At 41.0% G+C, this 19138-nt stretch overlaps 1 protein-coding gene across 2 annotated transcripts; it reads right to left on the reverse strand.

The window, feature by feature from the left end:
• Window positions 1-867: 867 nt before the first annotated feature.
• On the reverse strand, window positions 868-10273 carry cts12 (cathepsin 12). Of its 2 annotated transcripts, none has more exons than XM_088642013.1 (8): window positions 10158-10273; window positions 9518-9653; window positions 8372-8494; window positions 7945-8109; window positions 6899-7120; window positions 5504-5672; window positions 4045-4150; window positions 868-2687 (listed from the first exon to the last, which is right to left on the reverse strand). In XM_088642013.1, exons 2-8 carry the CDS (start codon window positions 9641-9643, stop codon window positions 2588-2590), a joined length of 1011 nt encoding a protein of 336 aa, XP_088498139.1. In that variant the 5' UTR covers window positions 9644-9653; window positions 10158-10273; the 3' UTR covers window positions 868-2587. The 2 variants fall into 2 exon arrangements, with proteins under 2 accessions (XP_088498139.1, XP_088498138.1); XM_088642012.1 differs by having other exon boundaries at window positions 9518-9650; window positions 10158-10272.
• Window positions 10274-19138: the final 8865 nt, after the last annotated feature.

A 19138-nucleotide genomic window follows, 5' to 3' on the forward strand; every position in this document is an offset into this window, starting at 1 on the left:
ACGCACTCACACACCTGGCGTTTGCGTCTGGACGCGTGTAAATGTTTATTCGGCTGGGAAACACTTCAGGGTGTAAATTAGCTTTACTTTTGCAGAACCAGAAATCAGTGCACGCATGAAACGTCTTTCACAAAACATACTAAATAAAGACTTTGGGGTAAAATTTTACTTGGTCGTATTTTTATCATTAACTACTGAAGTTTACTTCCGTTACATCTAGTATTAAGAAAATATTCATTATAATGATTATTAATTGGTTTTGTTGAACAACAACGCGTGGTTGCCCTCACTGGTACTGTTCTGAGGCGATATAGTAAATGATTTTGAATCACCGTTTGACTTTGCAGTAACCATTTTGACAACTATACTGTAATTTAATTAGTAAATTAGTCACATTTTAGTCGTACTGTTATTTATTGCTAAAATTAATTTCATTATCAAAATTTTTTAGACTTGTTTTCTGTAAAAAAAAGCGTACTGTATGTAACAAGTCCTTAAATGCAAATAAAATATCAGACATTATACTAGGCTTTTTCCTTTAAAGGTTCTCCTTCACAAACACGAGAGATTAGTCAAATTGCTTTTATTTCCTTTCCCTCGAATTCTGTGAACAAGATAAGCCTTTGGATGGCTTATTCAGTTAAACTGTACTGAAACCATGCCAAGTATTAAAATCTAATCTCGACAGAAGTAACATGTTCTCATGTTTCCTTGCATTAAGCGTTAGAACTTCTCGTAGGTTTAAAGTTTCAGAAACCCTGGGTCTTCGGGCTGCACTTCAGATACAGCGCAAATACAATCAATTTCAGGCAAAAGCAATTTCTAAAATATATTGATTAGAGAAGAAGAGAATAAAAGAAGGCTCAATTTGGTTCATAACATTATTTTATTCAGACCTTAAAGGTTCTTTTGATGTTGATACATTTTGTCGTCTTCCCAGTGACACCTTTCACTTTGGAGTTCAATATAATTTGGCTTAATATGCTGCATTTTGAAATGCATTTCTTTATTTCTAGTGTGCGTTTATGTTTTAAGAGCACTGTTATAAGAAACTGAAACAGCAGTGTCCAGCAATAAATTATAATAATTCCAATGCACGACTTTTGCAATATATCAAAGAGCACCCTCTATCAAGCAAAGGGGGAATTTCACCCTGGTGCTTCAAAAAAGATCTTTAATACAGAGCACAGAGAAGCCATTAATTCTGCTCAGTGTCTTCGAAGATATCGTTTCATTTAAAAAGGTACAATTCAGAACAATGCTCACTTTTGATCTTGCTATAAATTTGGAGTTGGTTGTAACCTTAACGGATTAGTGATCAGTGCTGCTGCTGCACAGTTCTTGTGGTGATTCTAGGATGAGGTGCCACCTGAATGGAGGTTGGATGTTGTTTGTTCTGTATTGTGTGTGCTAAGATATAGTCCCAGCTTCTGCCCTGTGCGTTTGAGATGCTCCAGGTTGCAGGAAGACATAGCTTGTACTGATCGTGCATTGATGGACACAAACAAAATTTTAGTTATCATTTATGGGTGGAGACAACCCTACTCCTAATGAGTTCAGTTAACAATACAATACCTTACTACATCCTCTCACTTTGTTTTATGCTATAATTTTTGCATTAATTTGCTATTTTAAATAACTATAAATTTAGATGTTCCCTATCAAAATGTGAAAGAACTGTAATTACCCCTATAACAATTAAAATGTAATACTACAAAACCAGTTGGTCATAAAATATCTGTGCTTTCTTTTCACTACTGCATGCAGCTCTAGAGCATTTTGGCAAACAGACATAGTCATGTTTGTTTTACAGTTGATCATTGTATTGGAGAGGAAAACAATATTTTAGCAATTTAAAGTGGGAGACAAAAGAATGAATCATGATGATTAATGCAAAAGTATGCACAGTGTTATAGAAAATGTGTACAGGAGGTTGAAAAAGAACTGGCAACTGTTCGTTTTAAACCTCCCTTGGTCTCCCTGACAAAGTCTGTAAATACAACATAATATAATACATATTACAGCATGTGAAACCCAGTGTTTGCAGAATGAATAATGAGCTGCCCTGGAGTCCGGATTTGGATCACTGATATTGACGGAAGTGGTGTGTGTCAGCCAAAGGATGTATCCTGATCTCTGTGGTCGGGGAAACAAGCTGAATCTGAAAAATCTGCAGTGGATAATTTAGTATCGTTTTCACAACTTTCATTTTCTGCTTTGCCGACTTACAAAAATAGCCTCGCCAAGATCACAGAATTGTGTGTACCAGACTCTAAACTAAAAGAAATATCAAGTTGCCGGCCTTTTATTTCTGCATGAACCATGACTTCACTCTCCTTCTTTGCAACATAAGATTATTTATGTTTAACCTACTGCAGCTATACAGATCTAGTAATATATTACTCAAATCAAAAGTTTCAATCCTAAAAATGCCTAATAATAGTGGCATGATAGTTTAATAAAAAAATACATCTTCAAGTATTTTTTTAAAAGAACCTTGTCTGAAATGTCTTGTTTTTTCAACACTTTAATAAATAAATGCTTCATTAATGCCGCTGCTGTATCGACTCCTGCGGTGGTGTGAGTATCATAGTACCGGGTAGAGAGCGTAGCTTGAGATCCCACAGGCGTTGTTGTTATTCCTGATCATCCTCATGTAGCCATTCTCTCCCCAGCCAGTGCCCCAGCTGCAGAACAACAGAGGGACCCAAGAGTCAAGACCGGCCGGAGCTCGTGCTGCTGCAGGTCAACAGCAACGGAAAGCCTTGTTGAACCCTCCTGCTCCGCCTCATCTTCCCTTGTGCCCTCAGAAAGAGTGACAATCGTGCTGCATTTAGTGGAACTAGTCATTTAGGAGTACAAACTGGGTGATAAAGCCAGCAACTGATCTACAGGAAGTCTGTCAGGGGTCCGTAAACTCTAACTCTTCTGTTCTACAAAAAACAAAATAATACACTAGCTAACCATGTTCAGGGAATTGCCATCACTTTTAAGTTCTTGTAATTCAAAACACCTCTGTAGCTTCATTTACTCTTCAATGCAATACACTCTAATCTCTGTGGTGTCAAAACGATGGAAATAATTAACCATGATATATGGCTGCTTTATTTTGCCTCCCTGTACTCAGCACATGGATAAATACCAAACAAGATGTCTTGTATGACAAACTATGGTATTTTCAATTTTTCTTACATCTCTCATAAAACCAGATAAAACACTTTGATCTCTGAGGCACTATTTGACATTTCTGCACTGTTCATACCAGGTTCTCCTGCTGTGTCTGTGATTTCACGTCCCGGCACTGCTGGGAAGGCTCTCTCCTCCATACTGCTGAGGTTCTGTCCCTCAGAGCTCTCCTGCCCTCCTCTCCATACACCTACTCTCTGGGTCCTCATGGCTCTGGGTCCTCACGGGCTGATCCTGCCCTCCCACCATCTCACACTCAGCCTCTGAGTCTCCCCTTCCTCCCCCCCTCCATCAGAAATCTCCCCATTTCTTTTTCTCCTGTCTTCACCACCACCTACTCCACTCCTCCTTTGCCAAGACATTCAGTGTCTCCCTTAATCCTCCCCCTCCTACTCCCAACACATTTCTGCTCCTGCAAGCTCCTGCTTCCCTGGTGACTGACCAACAGTATTTCCGCCCCAGACCCTGGACCCTCCTGCCTTGACTGGTATATCTGGCCTCCCTGAACACAGAGTCTGCCCTTTCCACCTCATCCCCTTTCCCTCCTTTTCTCTTTCACACCTCCCTCATTCTATTGCACTACTCCAGTCCTCCCACTGGCTCCCTGTTGTGATTGTCCGAGTATCTGCCAATCAGTCGGGTGAGTCGCACTGTAGCATCAAACGCATGGGCTGGTATAAAAATCCCCGACACTTGGTGAAGATAACAGGGAAGCCCAAACTAGCGAATGAGCCACTTTGTCTTTCTTGTCTGACACAAAAGTTTGCTACTCTATATATTCAAGCTTCCTGGTGTTTAATAACTGAATATAATGCATCCTTTCTTGTACAGTGTGAAAATAAACATTATATGGCCCACCTGTTTTTAATGATCCAGTAGTCTTTACCTCCCTCAGATCCATAACCAACCAGCAGCACTGCATGGCTCAGGTTATTTGCGTCACAGTTGGGTTCTTCATAAATTCCTACAGGAAGAACAGTGAATGATTCCTGTTGTTCTCAGCATTGTACTGTATCTAGGGGTAGGTATATTGGAGTGGCTGGTACTGTTGCTGCCTTACAGCTCTTGAACTTGAGTTTAATTCCAGGGCACTTTCTATGTCTAGTTTGTACCGTATATTCTTGTCATGGCCATCCACAACCCAGAGATCTGCCATCTTAGTTAAATAGCCTCCCTAAATTGTCTCTTGAGTGTTTTTGAGCGAATGTGCCGTACAATGGGCTGGCATCCATATAATGGGCATATATCCAGGATGTATCCTCCTTTGCACACACTGCTTTGCATTAGGCTTTGACCTCCACATCTCTGTTTTGGGCGAAGTGGCAGTTAAAAATGAATGGATGAATCATTTCCTGATTACATCCAACTAGTAACCTCTCCTAGTAGTCGTGTTCCCTGTATGTAACTGGGAAGATCAACTAGATTAATAAAGTTGGTAGCAGAGACTATAAAAAGTTCAAACAGAAGAATATGCTGAGTATTCTTAAAGATAAAAATGGATTGCAAGTCCAGTAACTAAAATCCAGTATAACGCCCTTTCATGATAAAATACATTTGCATCATTGGGAATGCAGCTGCACTCTCAGTGCTTTCTATACCACCTTAACTTATGCATCTAAACCTATGGTGTCTGAAACGAACATTACAGAGGCTCCCACACAACTAAAGCAGGAGTAAAAGCACTTGTTCAGAATGGAGGATGAGGCTTGTACTCTAGATGCTGCAAGCTCAGGTTCAGGCCTGCTCTGTGTCATTAGCTGACTGTGCCGGCACTTCTGGATCACCACACTGCACCGACCCCTGGGAACTGTCGACTGACTGATGACTTCCTGCTGCCTGACACACTGACAAGCTCCAGAACCGTCACCGGTGAGAGGAGGCCTTTGACCCGAGTAGCTCACGTGATCGCAAGAAGCTAACTGGAACCGGAATTCCCCATCGGAATGTCAAAGGGGAACTTCCTCCAGGACTCGCTCTACACAGAGAGCAAGACATTCCTGAGGGTTACATGCGTGAATAACTGACGAATTCATCGAGGATGTCAACACGCGTCACAGCATTGTTTCGTTTTTTTTTCAGAAATTATGTGGATTTTTAAAGTAGAAGAAACATCGCTTACTAATCCACATTATAAAAAATGTTTACTGACAGTAAGACCTAAAGCTTTTGCTTGTCTGTCAAGGTACACTTTTGCTATTTAAATAATAACATTGAATGGCTGCTTTACATGAAATTATTCATTTTAAAAGTGCTCCATCACACCGAAGTGTTTTAGTCCTGGTATAACACACATTGCATTTAATGTGTGGAACCATACCTGAGTTGTAGAACATGAAACTGGGATTGTCTGCGTCCACAGCGACTGTGATTGGCCCAATGGTTGCCACGGCGTCAGCCAGAGCCTGTTCGTCTCCAGCAGGAATAAATTTGTAGTCCTTGATTTTAACAACTGACTTTCTTTTGTCATAGGAACAAGGCTGGTTATCCTGGAAGCAGACAGAGAATGAAAATGTAAATATTGTTTACAGTTTTTTTCCCCACCTGTATCCACAGCTAATTCGCATGAACCTATACCACTCACACTTGTGTAAGATTCTCTTCTTTCCAACCAAACTGAGCAAACAAGCTCCACACCAGCAAAAAGGCTTAGAATATGTGAAGTTGTGTTAAAAACAAGATCGCCCATAAGAACAACAATTAAATGTATTTGTTCAATTATTTATAATTTAACTATTGTAAATCAGCAGATTTTCTTTGACTTTAAGATTAAACACTGAATTATATCGTATCATGTCATAGTTGACATCACTTTCCGGGACAGGCACAGTGCCATGTGGATCTTGCTGCATACACGTCCTGCAAGTGACTGAATGCAGATCGATTAAATGCACTAGACATGCATCTGAAGTCCCAAACAAGCTCTGAACCTACAGTAATCAAGATCCTGCTCTGGCTTTGGGAAGTTTTTCAGACCGAAAAAGGCACAACAGCGCCTGCACTTTCCACGGTGCTTAAAGAAATGCGGTTTGGGGAGGCAGCTCCTCATTAACGTTTACCACAGCACCACAGAAAGTGTCCTCACTAGTGGCAACACTAGTACTACAGTGACAGATACGCGCTACAAAGGGCTGTAGGGCAACGGCACAGAGGATTATAGGATGTGATTGACCAACAATCGGTGAGATTCACACCATCCGCCGCAATGAAGCCCGACCCATCATTCAAGCGGTTCCGCACTGTTAAAGCACGGACCACTAGACTCAAGAACAGCTTCTACCCCACTGCAGTACGCATCCTCAACAGCTAACTGCAGGGCCCTAATATACTGTACATCAGCACTCTGCACTTTTTACATGGGCTACCTTTTTATTTTGGTCTCACTTCTACATATTTATTGTTCCACAACATATTTGTTTATTGTTCCTGTTATTATTTATTATGCTTGTAATCCACTGTCTACATTGTGCAGTGTTGTCTGCTGTACTGTTTTACGTCCCAAGAGATCAGCGTGATTAAGAATTCCAATGTCAGTGTACGTATGCCAATAAACTACTCTACTCTACTGTTTCAAACTGCTTAATCACTTTGTAACTGTTTTAGAACAGCTGATCACTCTGAAGAGCCCGGCGAGCGACATCCCTGAGACAGTGTCCCTGCCCCGCGCGCCCCCCCTTGTGCTCAGGCCACGCTCCGCAGTGACTCTGCTCCGCACCAGCGATGTGTAGGGGTAGGTGGCTTCAGACTGCAGCCCGTGTTTCACTACGTAGTCGTAGGCATTGGCCATCCAGGCTCCGTTGCAGCCGTAGGTGCCATAGGAGCGCGAGCAGTCCAGCAGGTTCTGCTCACTCAGGGACACCAGCTGGCCGGTCCTCTTGAACAGCTGGCCCTCGATAGCCCCTGTGGTGCTGAAGGCCCAGCAGGAGCCACAGAAACCCTGTGCAGGACAGATCACAGTGCATTTGCAATTTATATACATGAACACGAGAAGAAACCTGCCCTGGACTCTGTCTCAGTTTTCTCAGTGTGGTTAGTAAGATAAGAGATCATAGTCAGCTAGAAACCTTCTGATCCTCATTATGTGTGGACCTGCAAACAATGCTGTCACTGCTTTTATGTAGTTGGCTCATGTTCAATCAATCAATCAAGTAGATAACATTTTACTATGGCGCAATTTGAGGCATTGTGGTCAAATGTTTTTCTTTTGTCTGTTTTGTGGTCAAATTGTCTTTTGTCTCTTAACAAGTGAAACACGTCACAGATGACAATCCTGACTTCACACCAGAAGTTAATTGTGCTACTACTGGTTTAATTGGACCTAAATAATTCATCCTTGAGTGATGAACAGCAAATGTACAAGCTACAACCAGTCAAACTACTATAAAACCAAATTATAATCCATTATTTTTTAATATCTGAGATATCTTAGAAGAAGAGGTTAATTTAACATTGAAAATAACAAGAAAAATGTATCCTGTTTCAGTGGCCTTATGCCTGAAGGAGAATCCACCACAGAAACATCTCCTTTCTTCTTGCTTATGAAGTAAGTTTTTCCATTGCAGCTCCCTACTAGAGCCACACTGCGCTGCAGTTTTACACATTTCCACCTGCTTTCCCACTTCTGTTTCATGTTGTAAGAGTCCGACATTCCATAACATGCAGTGGAATTTATTTTAATTTAGTTATATTACATTGCATTTCTGTTTTCAGACTTTTGTTCCAGCTCTAAGAAGGTTCAAAGAAAATGAGTGGGGTTATTACCTGGTCCTTTACACGAGTGACGTAGCCCATGTTTCTGTAGTCGACTCTAACAGCATTGAGTCTCTTAGCTGCAACACGGAGCTTGAGGGCAGAATCCTTCTTACCAACCTTCCTTGGTTTGTTGTAAATGTTTGTGCCCTGCAGGATCTTGTACTCTTCTTTGGTCTAAAGATAAGACAAGTCAGTAAAGAACACGCTAGAGTAGCAACAGTGCTCCATATAGATGAGATGAAACTGTGAATATGTATTTTCCACTGTGGCCAGACTGCCCTCTCCTTAGTGTTAGATTGACAGTTTTTCTAGGATTTGGAAAAAAAGGTCACAAAGTGTTTGCAAGTACAGTAATTTCTGCCACATTTTGAAAACTATGGGAAAAGGTGGGAACTTGAACCAACAATTAAAACAGAAAACAAATCTCAATACTCACAAGGTCTCCATATTTGTTCATGGCCAGTTTAAATTTCTTATCACCTTTCAGGTAGTTGTGGTTGTGCTCTTCAATTAGCTTCATGTTATCTTCCCAAATGGCTTTCCTCTGACCTTCATCACTCTAAAATCACACAAGAACACACCTTGAGAATCATCTCTCACCAGAATTGTTAAATCACTGTACAGAGAGCTGCTAAATCAAAATCAATGTAAATATATACAGCCACGGATCTGAGATCTGAGGATACCTGTGGCCAGGGAAGTGACCTTTACCAGACAGTGATGTTTTGGCTAATGAGTCTAAACAGTAGCCCAATATGAAGCATTGTCTGTACACAGCCATGGTATACTTTGACTCTATAAAATAAAATTACATAAAATGAACGGTAAACAAACTACTGTATTTAATCCATATTGGTTTCTTCTCAGCTGTCCATGTTTCGGGATATAAAAGCTAACCCAAACTATTCACCTGAATGTGTACATGTGGCTCAACACAGATCCTACATCACCTAACATTGCTGTAATTAAATGAGAACCTGCCATGTGAAAAGGGGCCTGATCTCTCAATACTGTATATTAAATAGCTATTTGTGACAGTTATATCATTAATTTAAATCATGCCTCATATAGAATATATATACAGTATGTTACATAATTAAAAAAAAACTGTCCCGTTTCTTATCTTAGTCTTTCAGCTCTGATTTCAGGCGTAGTCAGATATGTCTTGGAGTGTGTCCAAGAAATATTACATTCCCTTTACACTTTAAACTCAACCTGGCATTATATAAGTACCATCACACTTTAATATTGTAAAATTGTTTACATAAGCTTTACAGAATAAAAATATCCATTTGCATGTTGTTTGTTTGCTGTTCCTCTAATGGCTCAGGGTAAATGGATGTCAGAAGACCAGCCGAAAGGCTTAACTGCGTCATCACTTTTAGCGGAAGTGTGTGATGAATGCAAGCATACAGCTTTATTTTCAGCGTATAATTAGATGTAATGCCATGGTTTTTCTTGTTTAAATTATACCGTTTACATTGAAGCACAAAAAAAACATGTTTGCTGACGTATTTACAGCGATCCATTTTCCAGGCTTCTGAGATGCACCTGCATGTCTGATTACACTGTGCTTTCTCACCTTCTCGACGTAGGAAACGCCAAAGCTTCTCTTCCACGCCTGCCATTCCAAATCTATGTCTTCTTCTGAGCTCAGCGCACGCTGGGTGGAGTGGCACAGAAGAGCCAGCAAAATAAGGGGCTTCATGGTGATCCTGCTGAAGAAGAGTGGGGGAACGTGGTGAGGGGCATGAGGACCATCCAGACATAGGTCAGCCGCTCACCAGTTGACAAAGTTCTTGATCACACACTCATATTCTCCTCTCTAAAGAGCAGTTGTATACCCTGAGGCTAGGAAAGAATTGTGTCATGCAGATATCCTTGATTCTTGCCACTCGTAGATGGATGCATTGCAAATAATTTTGTAGCAATGAGTCTGTTTGAGTCTGTGTTTCTATGTTGTTTGAAGAGTTTTAACTCAAGCCCAATTTGCCCCGTTACACAGATGGCTACAAAAGTTAAAGTATATATTTTAATACTATACATTTTGACATATACTGTATGACACCAAGAATATATGGAAAAGACTGCACACAGGGGTTTTAAGTGCAGCCAGAGTTTCATTATTTCTGAAAATGATGAAACCTATAACATTATCATAACTTTGCCCAAATAATTGTTGAGCCGATAAAGAATTAATAAAAACAGAGTCAGATTCTCACCTGATCCTTCAAAGTTGCTTCAGGCAGAGAATCTCCGGTGTCTGTAATCTCTGTAGTACAGTAGGCAAGGATAGCCCGTCTGCAGCTCAGTACTGCAGCAGACTGATAATAAGGTGTCTTGAGCCCATCTTTTATTCTTCCAGTTAGTGGGTGTGTTTCGACATGCCCAATATGCCTCAAAAATCTCTTGTGCATTTACTGTAGTTTTAATTTAGGGATCTGGAAAAACATTCTGAAAAAACAGTCTGTCATTCACAGACCAATGATATAACCTGGAAATCTGGTACATTAACTATAGAGATTATTTGATTTAGCCTCTTGGAGAAAAGAGTTTTAATCTGTCCTAATGCAAGAATATTCACCTGTAGGTTATAGAGTTAATGTTAAATGTTATTAAAAACTCAGATTATAAAGATATAATACCATTCTTTTATGCTTTGATTATATTATATCACATCATGTCTGTGATTATGTTTAAAAACATTGTGAATTATCCTCACTTTTTTATTATTTTGATGTTTTAGGTAAGGCCTAAGATATTTTGTGTGATTCTTTATTGCTGTGTTACCATAGATAATTATTAACCTTTAATATTGGCTCCTTAAGGAATTACTGCTTTCTTTCAATTCTGAATGTTAATTTTCATTTACAACACTCCAATTTGAAATGGCCAGTGAAAAAGTGTCCTCGCTTACCTCTCCTCGCTGCCACACCTGTACAGACAGTGGGGGGGTTTAAATGTGGTGTCAGTCGTGAGATGTTGTAATATATGCCAGGGACCTGTGCAATACATTTATATTTATATCTATATTTACATCTATATTTATATTCATATGTGTGATACGATTTTTCTGTGTTCTGTTCTAGTTTGTTCTTTGTGTGTCCGGACTGTGAGTAACTCTTGTATTGTATTGTATGTATTGTACTATTATTATATAATTCGTTACACTGTGGCTGTGTTGTGTGTGTTAAGCTGCTGTTGCACTGCAATTTCCCTCACGGGATCAATAAAGTATCTATCTATCAATAGAGTACATGTGCAGAATTTGGGTCTGTAGCCCCAAAAAAATCACTCCAAAGAAACACAGGAAACATTTCACAAAAATGACAGCCTCAGGAGCTTGCATGAATGTAGTCTCAGATCTCCATATGTAGTAATGTAAATCTACAGTATATATTTTATCAGGAACTCATTTTTATATCTCATCCAAAATAATACTGCATAAACAGTATTTAAAAGGTGAGGCACAACAGATTTAGAATTTACAGCTTTATTTCAACTGTGCCTGGAAGAGTTTCCCTCACACAGGGCGTACGGTGTGCATCTCCATGTGAGACTGTCACCACCTGTCACTGTACTCTAGCTCTGTACACTGTACTGCAGCTCATCTGTGTACTGGTCCACACCTTCACCTGCTGGTCACTGTTACACAACAATAAATTCTACTGTTGGACCACAATAATGTTGATCACATCTGATGTCCCATAGGGCTTGGTTCTTTGTCCCATTTTTAGCATTTGTATAATCAGATTGTATTTATGGTGTCGCTTTTTTTTTTTACACCGATAACTGCTGCATTTACAGTAGGTTCACCAAAGCCTGGAATTAATCAAGCATTATTTGCCTCATCGCACTGTTTACATGATGTTAAAAAATGGACCCAACAAGATGTTTTTACATCTGAATTCTGAAAAGACAAAAAGTTATGCTGGCCACACTAAAGGAACTGGCTCTCCTTTTCAGCTTTGTTACAGAGTCAAATTTTGTGTAATTACTGATGGTCTTGAAATCAGTCCACGTACTCTTGATGACAAATCTTACACTTGAAGATGATGTTCATAATGGTGTGAAGGTGTCTTTTTCATCTTTGGAACATTGCTTGTGTCCATCCCTCCCAGTCAAATGCAGAGTACTTGCAAGCACGCATTTGTAGTTTTTTAGTCTTCATTACTGTAATGCATTGCTTTGTGGTGTATCAAAGCATATTCCTAACAAAATATCTACAGAGCTCAGCTACTCCAGTCTTAAATAAAACTAGAATACATGAGTCTTGCCTGTTTTAGCTTCCTTGCATTGGCTGCATGTCATTCTGAACCCTGGGCGTCTAGTAGTTCACAAAACACGGCTTGAAACCCGGGAAGCTAGGATTTCTCTTCTGTTGCTCCAGTGGTTTCCCAGCCCATATTTCAAGTCAGTCAGCTATTTCATGTCCTGCCTTAGAACTTACTCTAATAATCTAGCTTTTGGTTCTGCTTCTTTTGTGGTATTAAATGGATTATTAGGTCTAATGTTTTTTTTCCTTTTGCTGTGCCTTGATACAATGGATTATGATCTGTGATGTAAAAGGAAGTTGATCATTGTTCATGTTTTTAATTCTCAAACCGGCGATGTGACTTGTGTTGAATTCACTGTAAACATAGAATACATAACAGGGTGTTTACATTACTGCTACATTCCAGTTCCACCCATATGCTGGTTGTGATTCTTCTACAGTATTTATTTTTTTTGCACAGCACCTGTGCTAGCCTTCTGTTCTTTCACACATTTTATTTTTTACCTTACTGGACCTGTAGAACTTCTCCTTGTACTTGCACTGAATGCAGACTTTTTACATTGTACGTCTCCCTGGCCAAGGGCATCTACTAAGCCCATTTGTTCTTACTAAGCTTTTCCATTTTCTAAACACTTCCACCAATTCCCTGTTGTAGGGGAGCCGGAGCCTATCCCAGCCATGGGCACAAGGCAGGATACACCCTGGACAGCACTCCAGTCCATTGCTAAAAGCTGGTATCTTCTCCCTCAAAATGAGCAGTATTAACAACAGGAACAAGTAATAGGCTTATTCAACAATTTTTCAACATTTTGGCTACACCCGAAAAAGGCTCCACAGCCGAAACATTGTGTTTCTTTTCTTCTCTTTTCAGCGTGGAATAAACCTGTTACTTCTTCCTTTGCAGCCTACGCATGCTGACGTAGCTAGCCACCAGTATTAATAACTGGTAAATTATAAGTTTTTATAAGTATCATGGTAGAGAACACTGGCGGACACTTGAAGCTCATAACATGTATATATTGTAATCCACCCTCCATTTTTAATCACTATATCCAATACAGGGCTGTGGAGGAGCCAGAGCCTATCCCAGCAAGCAACAGGCACAAGGCAGGGTACACCCTGGATGGGATGCCAGTCTATCACAGTGCACACACAGAGACACAAACACACTCACACCAGGGCCAATTTTCCCAGAACCAATAAACACAATTAACCCAGGAAATTGGAGCACCCAGAGGAAACCCATACAAATGTACACAGACAGCACCCCAGGTCTGGAATTGAGAACTGAACCCAGGACCCCAGCATCGCAAGGCAGAGATGCTGACCATTGCACCACTGTCTCTACATTTACTACACAAATAATCAAATCTCACCTTTAGGTCTTTTTCTTGCCTTTTGTACGACCTTTACATCTTCATACACTGACTCCCATGAGCAGATATTAAAAGGTATTAAAATGCACAACGTGTTGTTGATTAAATTACCTTTTGTTTTTCATAGCTTCAGAGGACATCTGAAAAGCCATTACCATTACTCAACCATACATTTTCATTATACTCATCCCTCTATCTGAAAATTCAAAGTGGTTCTTGTTAATAGCAGACCTTTCAGTAAAGTGTTGACCCAACATCTCTGTTTTGGGAATATTGTAACATCTAGACAAGATCTGTCTTTAGCTCGGGCTCTGCTAAGTTAGTCCACCATTCAATGAGATATAATAATTAAACTATAAATATCCAATTATTCAGCATATGAGTAAGTGTGCTACTTTACCAGCAAAACAAGACAAGGTTCTGTCGTCTGCTCTTTTTAAAAACCCTTGTTTATATAACCTGGCAGCAGAGGGATAAACCATGATTGGTATTAAGGCCTGAAGATTATAAAATTACAGTCTGCGAAATGATGAAACCGTCTTCTGGAGGTTGTGGTTAAACCAATATCAGGATACAAGTGTGTAGATGATGTTAGTCTGAAGGTACTATTTTCTTGGCTGCTCATTTTGGTATTAAATGAGTCCATTTACTATTTGGATGTTTGCATTCAACGGTGGGATGGCGTATTCCAAGGGCAGGGATGCAGTCGGGGCACTAACTACCTCCTGCAAGAGTAACCCCTAATTATTTCACCAATTAAGGTAATTTACAATGTAAAACAAACAAGGTGACTGAAAGCCAGCTAAAATGGCTGAAAGAAATTACAAATCAAATCTCTAATTTTCTCTTTGACATAGTTTTCATAGTTTTTCATAATTCTCATTACAAATGTTTAAAAGAGCACCTTAAAAAACGTTTCTGTAGCCTTCTTCATATTAACAACAAAAATAAATGCGTTCCCCCTACGGAAGACTAATATTGAAATTGTTATCCATCCGTATTCAGTATCCAGGGTTTTATGGTGAGTAGCAGTTGTGTCCCAGTATATTTTGTTTTCCCAGTGAATGAAAACATAATTGTCCTGTAGAGCTCAAAATGAAAACATACTGCATGACATGCAAATCTGTGGATAATTATAATACATAAGATATTGTGACACATCCAGGACTCGGGGATCTTAAAATAGGCTGGTCTAGGCAAAACAGACACACAGACGCAACCATTAGGTACAAAACCAGTCATTTTTATTTACAGTGCAGGAATACGTTCCAAAACAAAATCCTGGCTCTGTCTGAGCTCTAGCTAACTTCTGTGGCCCCTCTCTAAATTACAGTGGGGGTAGTTAAGCTACTTGCCCTCAAACAACACGTTTTCCTCTCTGGTTCGAATCTTACAAAAACTCCGTTCTTGCCCCCCGACTTGCCAGATGCTTCCTTCCACCCCCTTGTCCTCTGGCGCAGAGCGTGACACGGGTTCGGCTAACTTCCCAGCCAGCAGAGGAAGACGGCACACATGAAAGCCCCGGCTTCCTGCTCTTGCGTGTCACCTGACCTGTTGTCTTCCTCTTATTGGTCAGTTGACAGAGGATGGCAGGCCACCGCACTGCTCTCTGGGAAATGGAGACCCTTGTCTGAAGCTACCGTTCTCTTTCACCTCACGGAAGAGGCCATGACATTCCATCGCCACACCCCCTTCCCGGGTGATATTAGGAGTAGACAAACTGGAAGGAAGCCCTGTGCCACGCACCCATCACATTCCTACATCTTTGAATTCTGGTGCAAGCCAGCCCCTCTTCCGCACCACTGGCTATAAGAGCTGCCATCTTTCGCTCTGTGGCACCACTGGTGTTCTCCCCTCTGCGCACTCAGAAGGCTGCAGCAACACCTGCTTTTCCTGATGTAGTAACGTCCTGCCATCCTGCCCCTCTTCTCTCAATACAAGGTCTGATTGTCACACCCCACACTCTCCCTCGCAAACGCCGTTTTATCCCTGTCACACCCCACACTCTCCCTCGCAAACGCCGTTGCACTCCCAGAACCACTGGTTCACAATCTCATCCCTGATTGAACCTACCACATGCACCAGATTCCTCAAATTCTCACTCCCTTAACCAATTATCCAATCACACCCCTTTCCTTTCAGTACTTAAACTCCCCTCACACACCTTCCCACGCTCACTATTGAGAAGTCTCTTGCAGTATTCTCCAGTGCGCGTTTCCCAGTCTTTTGACTGATCTCCTTTTGCTAACCTTCTGCTTCCGCCTTGTGACCTCGCCTTCTGGATTCTGACTTTTGGATTGTTTTGGATATCTCTCGTTACCGGACCCTTTGCCTCCCTTATCGACCTTGCCTTTGGATCTCGTCTTTTGGATCGTCCCTCTGCTACTCTGCATTCTGTGGGATTCCGGTCACGCATGAGGATCCTCCTATTCTACCTATAGGGTCTCTGACACTGATCAGGCAGGGTGTGCCCCTTTTCCTCAGTTGCCTGGACCTCTAGCAAACCCGCCCTCTCCTTTTTACCTGTTTGGGGAGATCTGGAAGATCCACCTTTTTTTCCACTATTGACAGTCCAGTTCCAGTCGCTTGCCAAGGGTGGCAGTGACCGTTCTTCCTGATCTTCCTGCTGAAGCCTCTCCATCACTAGACTTTTTGGCTGTTCTTCTATAATAATAATAATAATAATAATAAACTTTGTTTAAGATTGCGCCTTTAAAAGTGGCTTCTCAAAGCACTTTACAGAACAACAACAATAAGAAAAATACACAAGATATGCACAATGAGAGGAGACAGTAGATGGCAGTACTAAATACAACAGGAGCAGTGAGGGTAAAGAACAGAACCAGTTCAGTAAAGGCTCTTCTAAAGAAGAAGGTTTTAACTCTCGATCTGAAGGCGTATAGGGAAGGTGACTCTCTGATATCCTTGGGGAGAGAGTTCCAGAGCTTTGAGGCGTAGCAAGAGAAGGCCCTGTCACCCACAGAGTGTAGACGGGCTGGGGGACGGGCTTTTCTACCCTGCAGTCTTCTCTCCGACTCTGATAATGAGGGGAAGAGCAACTCGTCGTTCAGTCCATGGCTCCTCATCCTCCGCTGGTGATAGGAGCTCCTCCACCCTCACCTCCGGGAGCTCTTGGGGCCAGAACAGCTCCGTTTCCGATGCTGTCTGCCAAAAGTCACCCCACTAACCAGTTTGTTGCGCCCTTGATGCAGTTTTCTGAGTTCTGCAAAAGTTTGTAATTCTCCCCGTTCCACAGTTCTTTGAGGACAGAACTTCTTTTTCCTTCTCATATTCTGAACTGGAACATAAATTAAAGTGGAGAGTTCAGTGTCCCACCTTCTTTACCTCGTCGCCTGTGGAGGGAGTTCCAGGAACTTGCGCATTGAAATCATCAGATCCACAGTTCTCCTCTTTTCTTCATTCTGTTTGTCAGGCTTCCTGCCTTCAATTGCTTCTATTTTCCTTGCAACAAGGCACTGCTTTGATGCTGTTTCTGTAACATGGAACTGTTTACTGCTAGACTGAACCCTCTGTTTAATTATACCCTCAACTGTTTTTTTTTCCCCAAAAGGCCTCAAACTGAGCCATGCTCTCCACTATACAGTACATGGCACATTGTACAAGGAGATACATTTAAATCACAAAATGCTTTATTGTTGTTTTAGGGCTCTGTATGATTCCACACACACTGGGCAACTAAACGTTTTCACTAAAGTCAGTCTCTGTCCAAGACTCTTCAGTCACTTCCTTCTGGTGCCTTCTCCTCTGGTGCAGCACAGGACAGAGGTTCTGCTTACTTCTGCAGCAGAGATCAACAGCCACCTAAAAGTCTCAGCTTCCTGGTTTACAAGTCACTTAACTAATTATCTTGCTCCTACTGGTCAGATGGCAGAAGATGGCAGGTCATCCCCCATTGCTCCCTGGGAAATGTGGTCATCTGACCAATTCTGAGAAGGTGATTGGTCAGAGAACAGTTTAAAAACCAGGAAGTGGAGTCTTCCAGGTTCAGTCTGTTATCTGCTGTTTGGGTGACAGAGAACAGACTCTCTGCCATGCAAGCAACACTAGAAGGAGAGAGCAAGTGAACAAAGGTGATTAAAGTTTCAAATACAGAGTCTTTTGTTTTGGAGCTGGTAAGCTGCTTAGTTGTCTGGCTGAATTTATAGAGGGGGCTTTCAAGAAAGCTAGTTAAAAGGTCAAAAAGATACTTATGCATTTGTTTGGATGTGCTGAATAACTTATTTTTGCGTCACACTGTAAATAAAAGCACTTTCTCTTTACCCTACATCTGTTTTACTTTTGACTGTTGATGTTCCTGTCTATGATACCCCTCTCCACAGTGTGTTACAGACACATCATTTCAGTAATACACTAAAATTCTTCCTCCAGTATTCTCCAAAGTTATCCCCTCCCCAAAAATGTTCATGCGCCACATAGCACACTTACACTACACTTAAGTCAAAAACTTAAAGTTCACATATTTAGCTTTATTGCAAAAAAAAGGCAAAGAGCATGTTTTTTCTCGGGTTTCCTCTCCTATACGTATCTATTTTCCTCTAGTGTTCCACTTTAAGAAATACTCCACGTTTGGCGAATCAAGCTAAGCTGCTTTTGCAGAAAATGATCTGCTCTGCTGTCAGAGCAAGCACTGACAGTGTGGGCGCTTGTGGTTATTGTACACATAATTAACAACTGCCGCAGTGCCCTCTGTCCCAAACTCTACCCAAAATTAACTAAAGCATCTGATGAATAATGTCAAGTCTGTCAGGAAATATTCACAATTGCAGTTACCTTGTATTAAAAATATGCCTGTGTTCATGTCTGAAACTCCCAGGCAAGAAGTGCTTCCTAATTCACATTGTGAATCAGCAAAATGGTACATTTTTCATATCCCTTATTTTACTGCTAGGTAGTAATGAGCTGGTTGAAGTCACCTAAAAATGTTCCAGAGAAACAGACATACATAGAAGTTCAGGCCTTATAATATAATTATTAGTCTAGAGAATTAGCATCTATTTTTTTCCGTCTTAGGCTTAATATTTTTTGCATTACAGTTAATACTTCTGCCTTCCTCATGAAAACAGTCATTACAGTGAAGGACTGCACAACTGTTGAGGTAAGATTAGCATTGCATGCAAGACTCGTACTCCAGTTTGTTACCCGCTAATTTTATAGCACATCACATGCAAACATGTCACACTGAGGTGATGCAGCAGTTGTCAAAGTGTGCCATGTGTGCACTTGAACCTTAAGTTCTCAAGCTGCATTGTCCAGAATAGCACTCAGTCCTTTCGATTTGGTTTGTGGCAGTCAGATCACATCGAGATCGTGTGAAGGGTTTAAAACACAAGCTATATGTTTCATAGACCAGTGTACCGGATGGCGCTTCACGTGATATTGCAGAGCAATAGTAAGATACCTGTACTAACTTGCCATACCTTATCTAGACACAGCACAGTATTTTGAGTTAGGATGTTTCCTTCACTACTATAAAAATACGATTTGATGTCTACTGGAGAATGAGCATGGCTGTAACTCGAGATTTTCAAAC

This window comes from Lepisosteus platostomus, chromosome 8 (assembly GCF_059453375.1).
Source record: "Lepisosteus platostomus isolate fLepPlt1 chromosome 8, fLepPlt1.hap1, whole genome shotgun sequence".
NCBI lineage: Eukaryota > Metazoa > Chordata > Actinopteri > Semionotiformes > Lepisosteidae > Lepisosteus > Lepisosteus platostomus.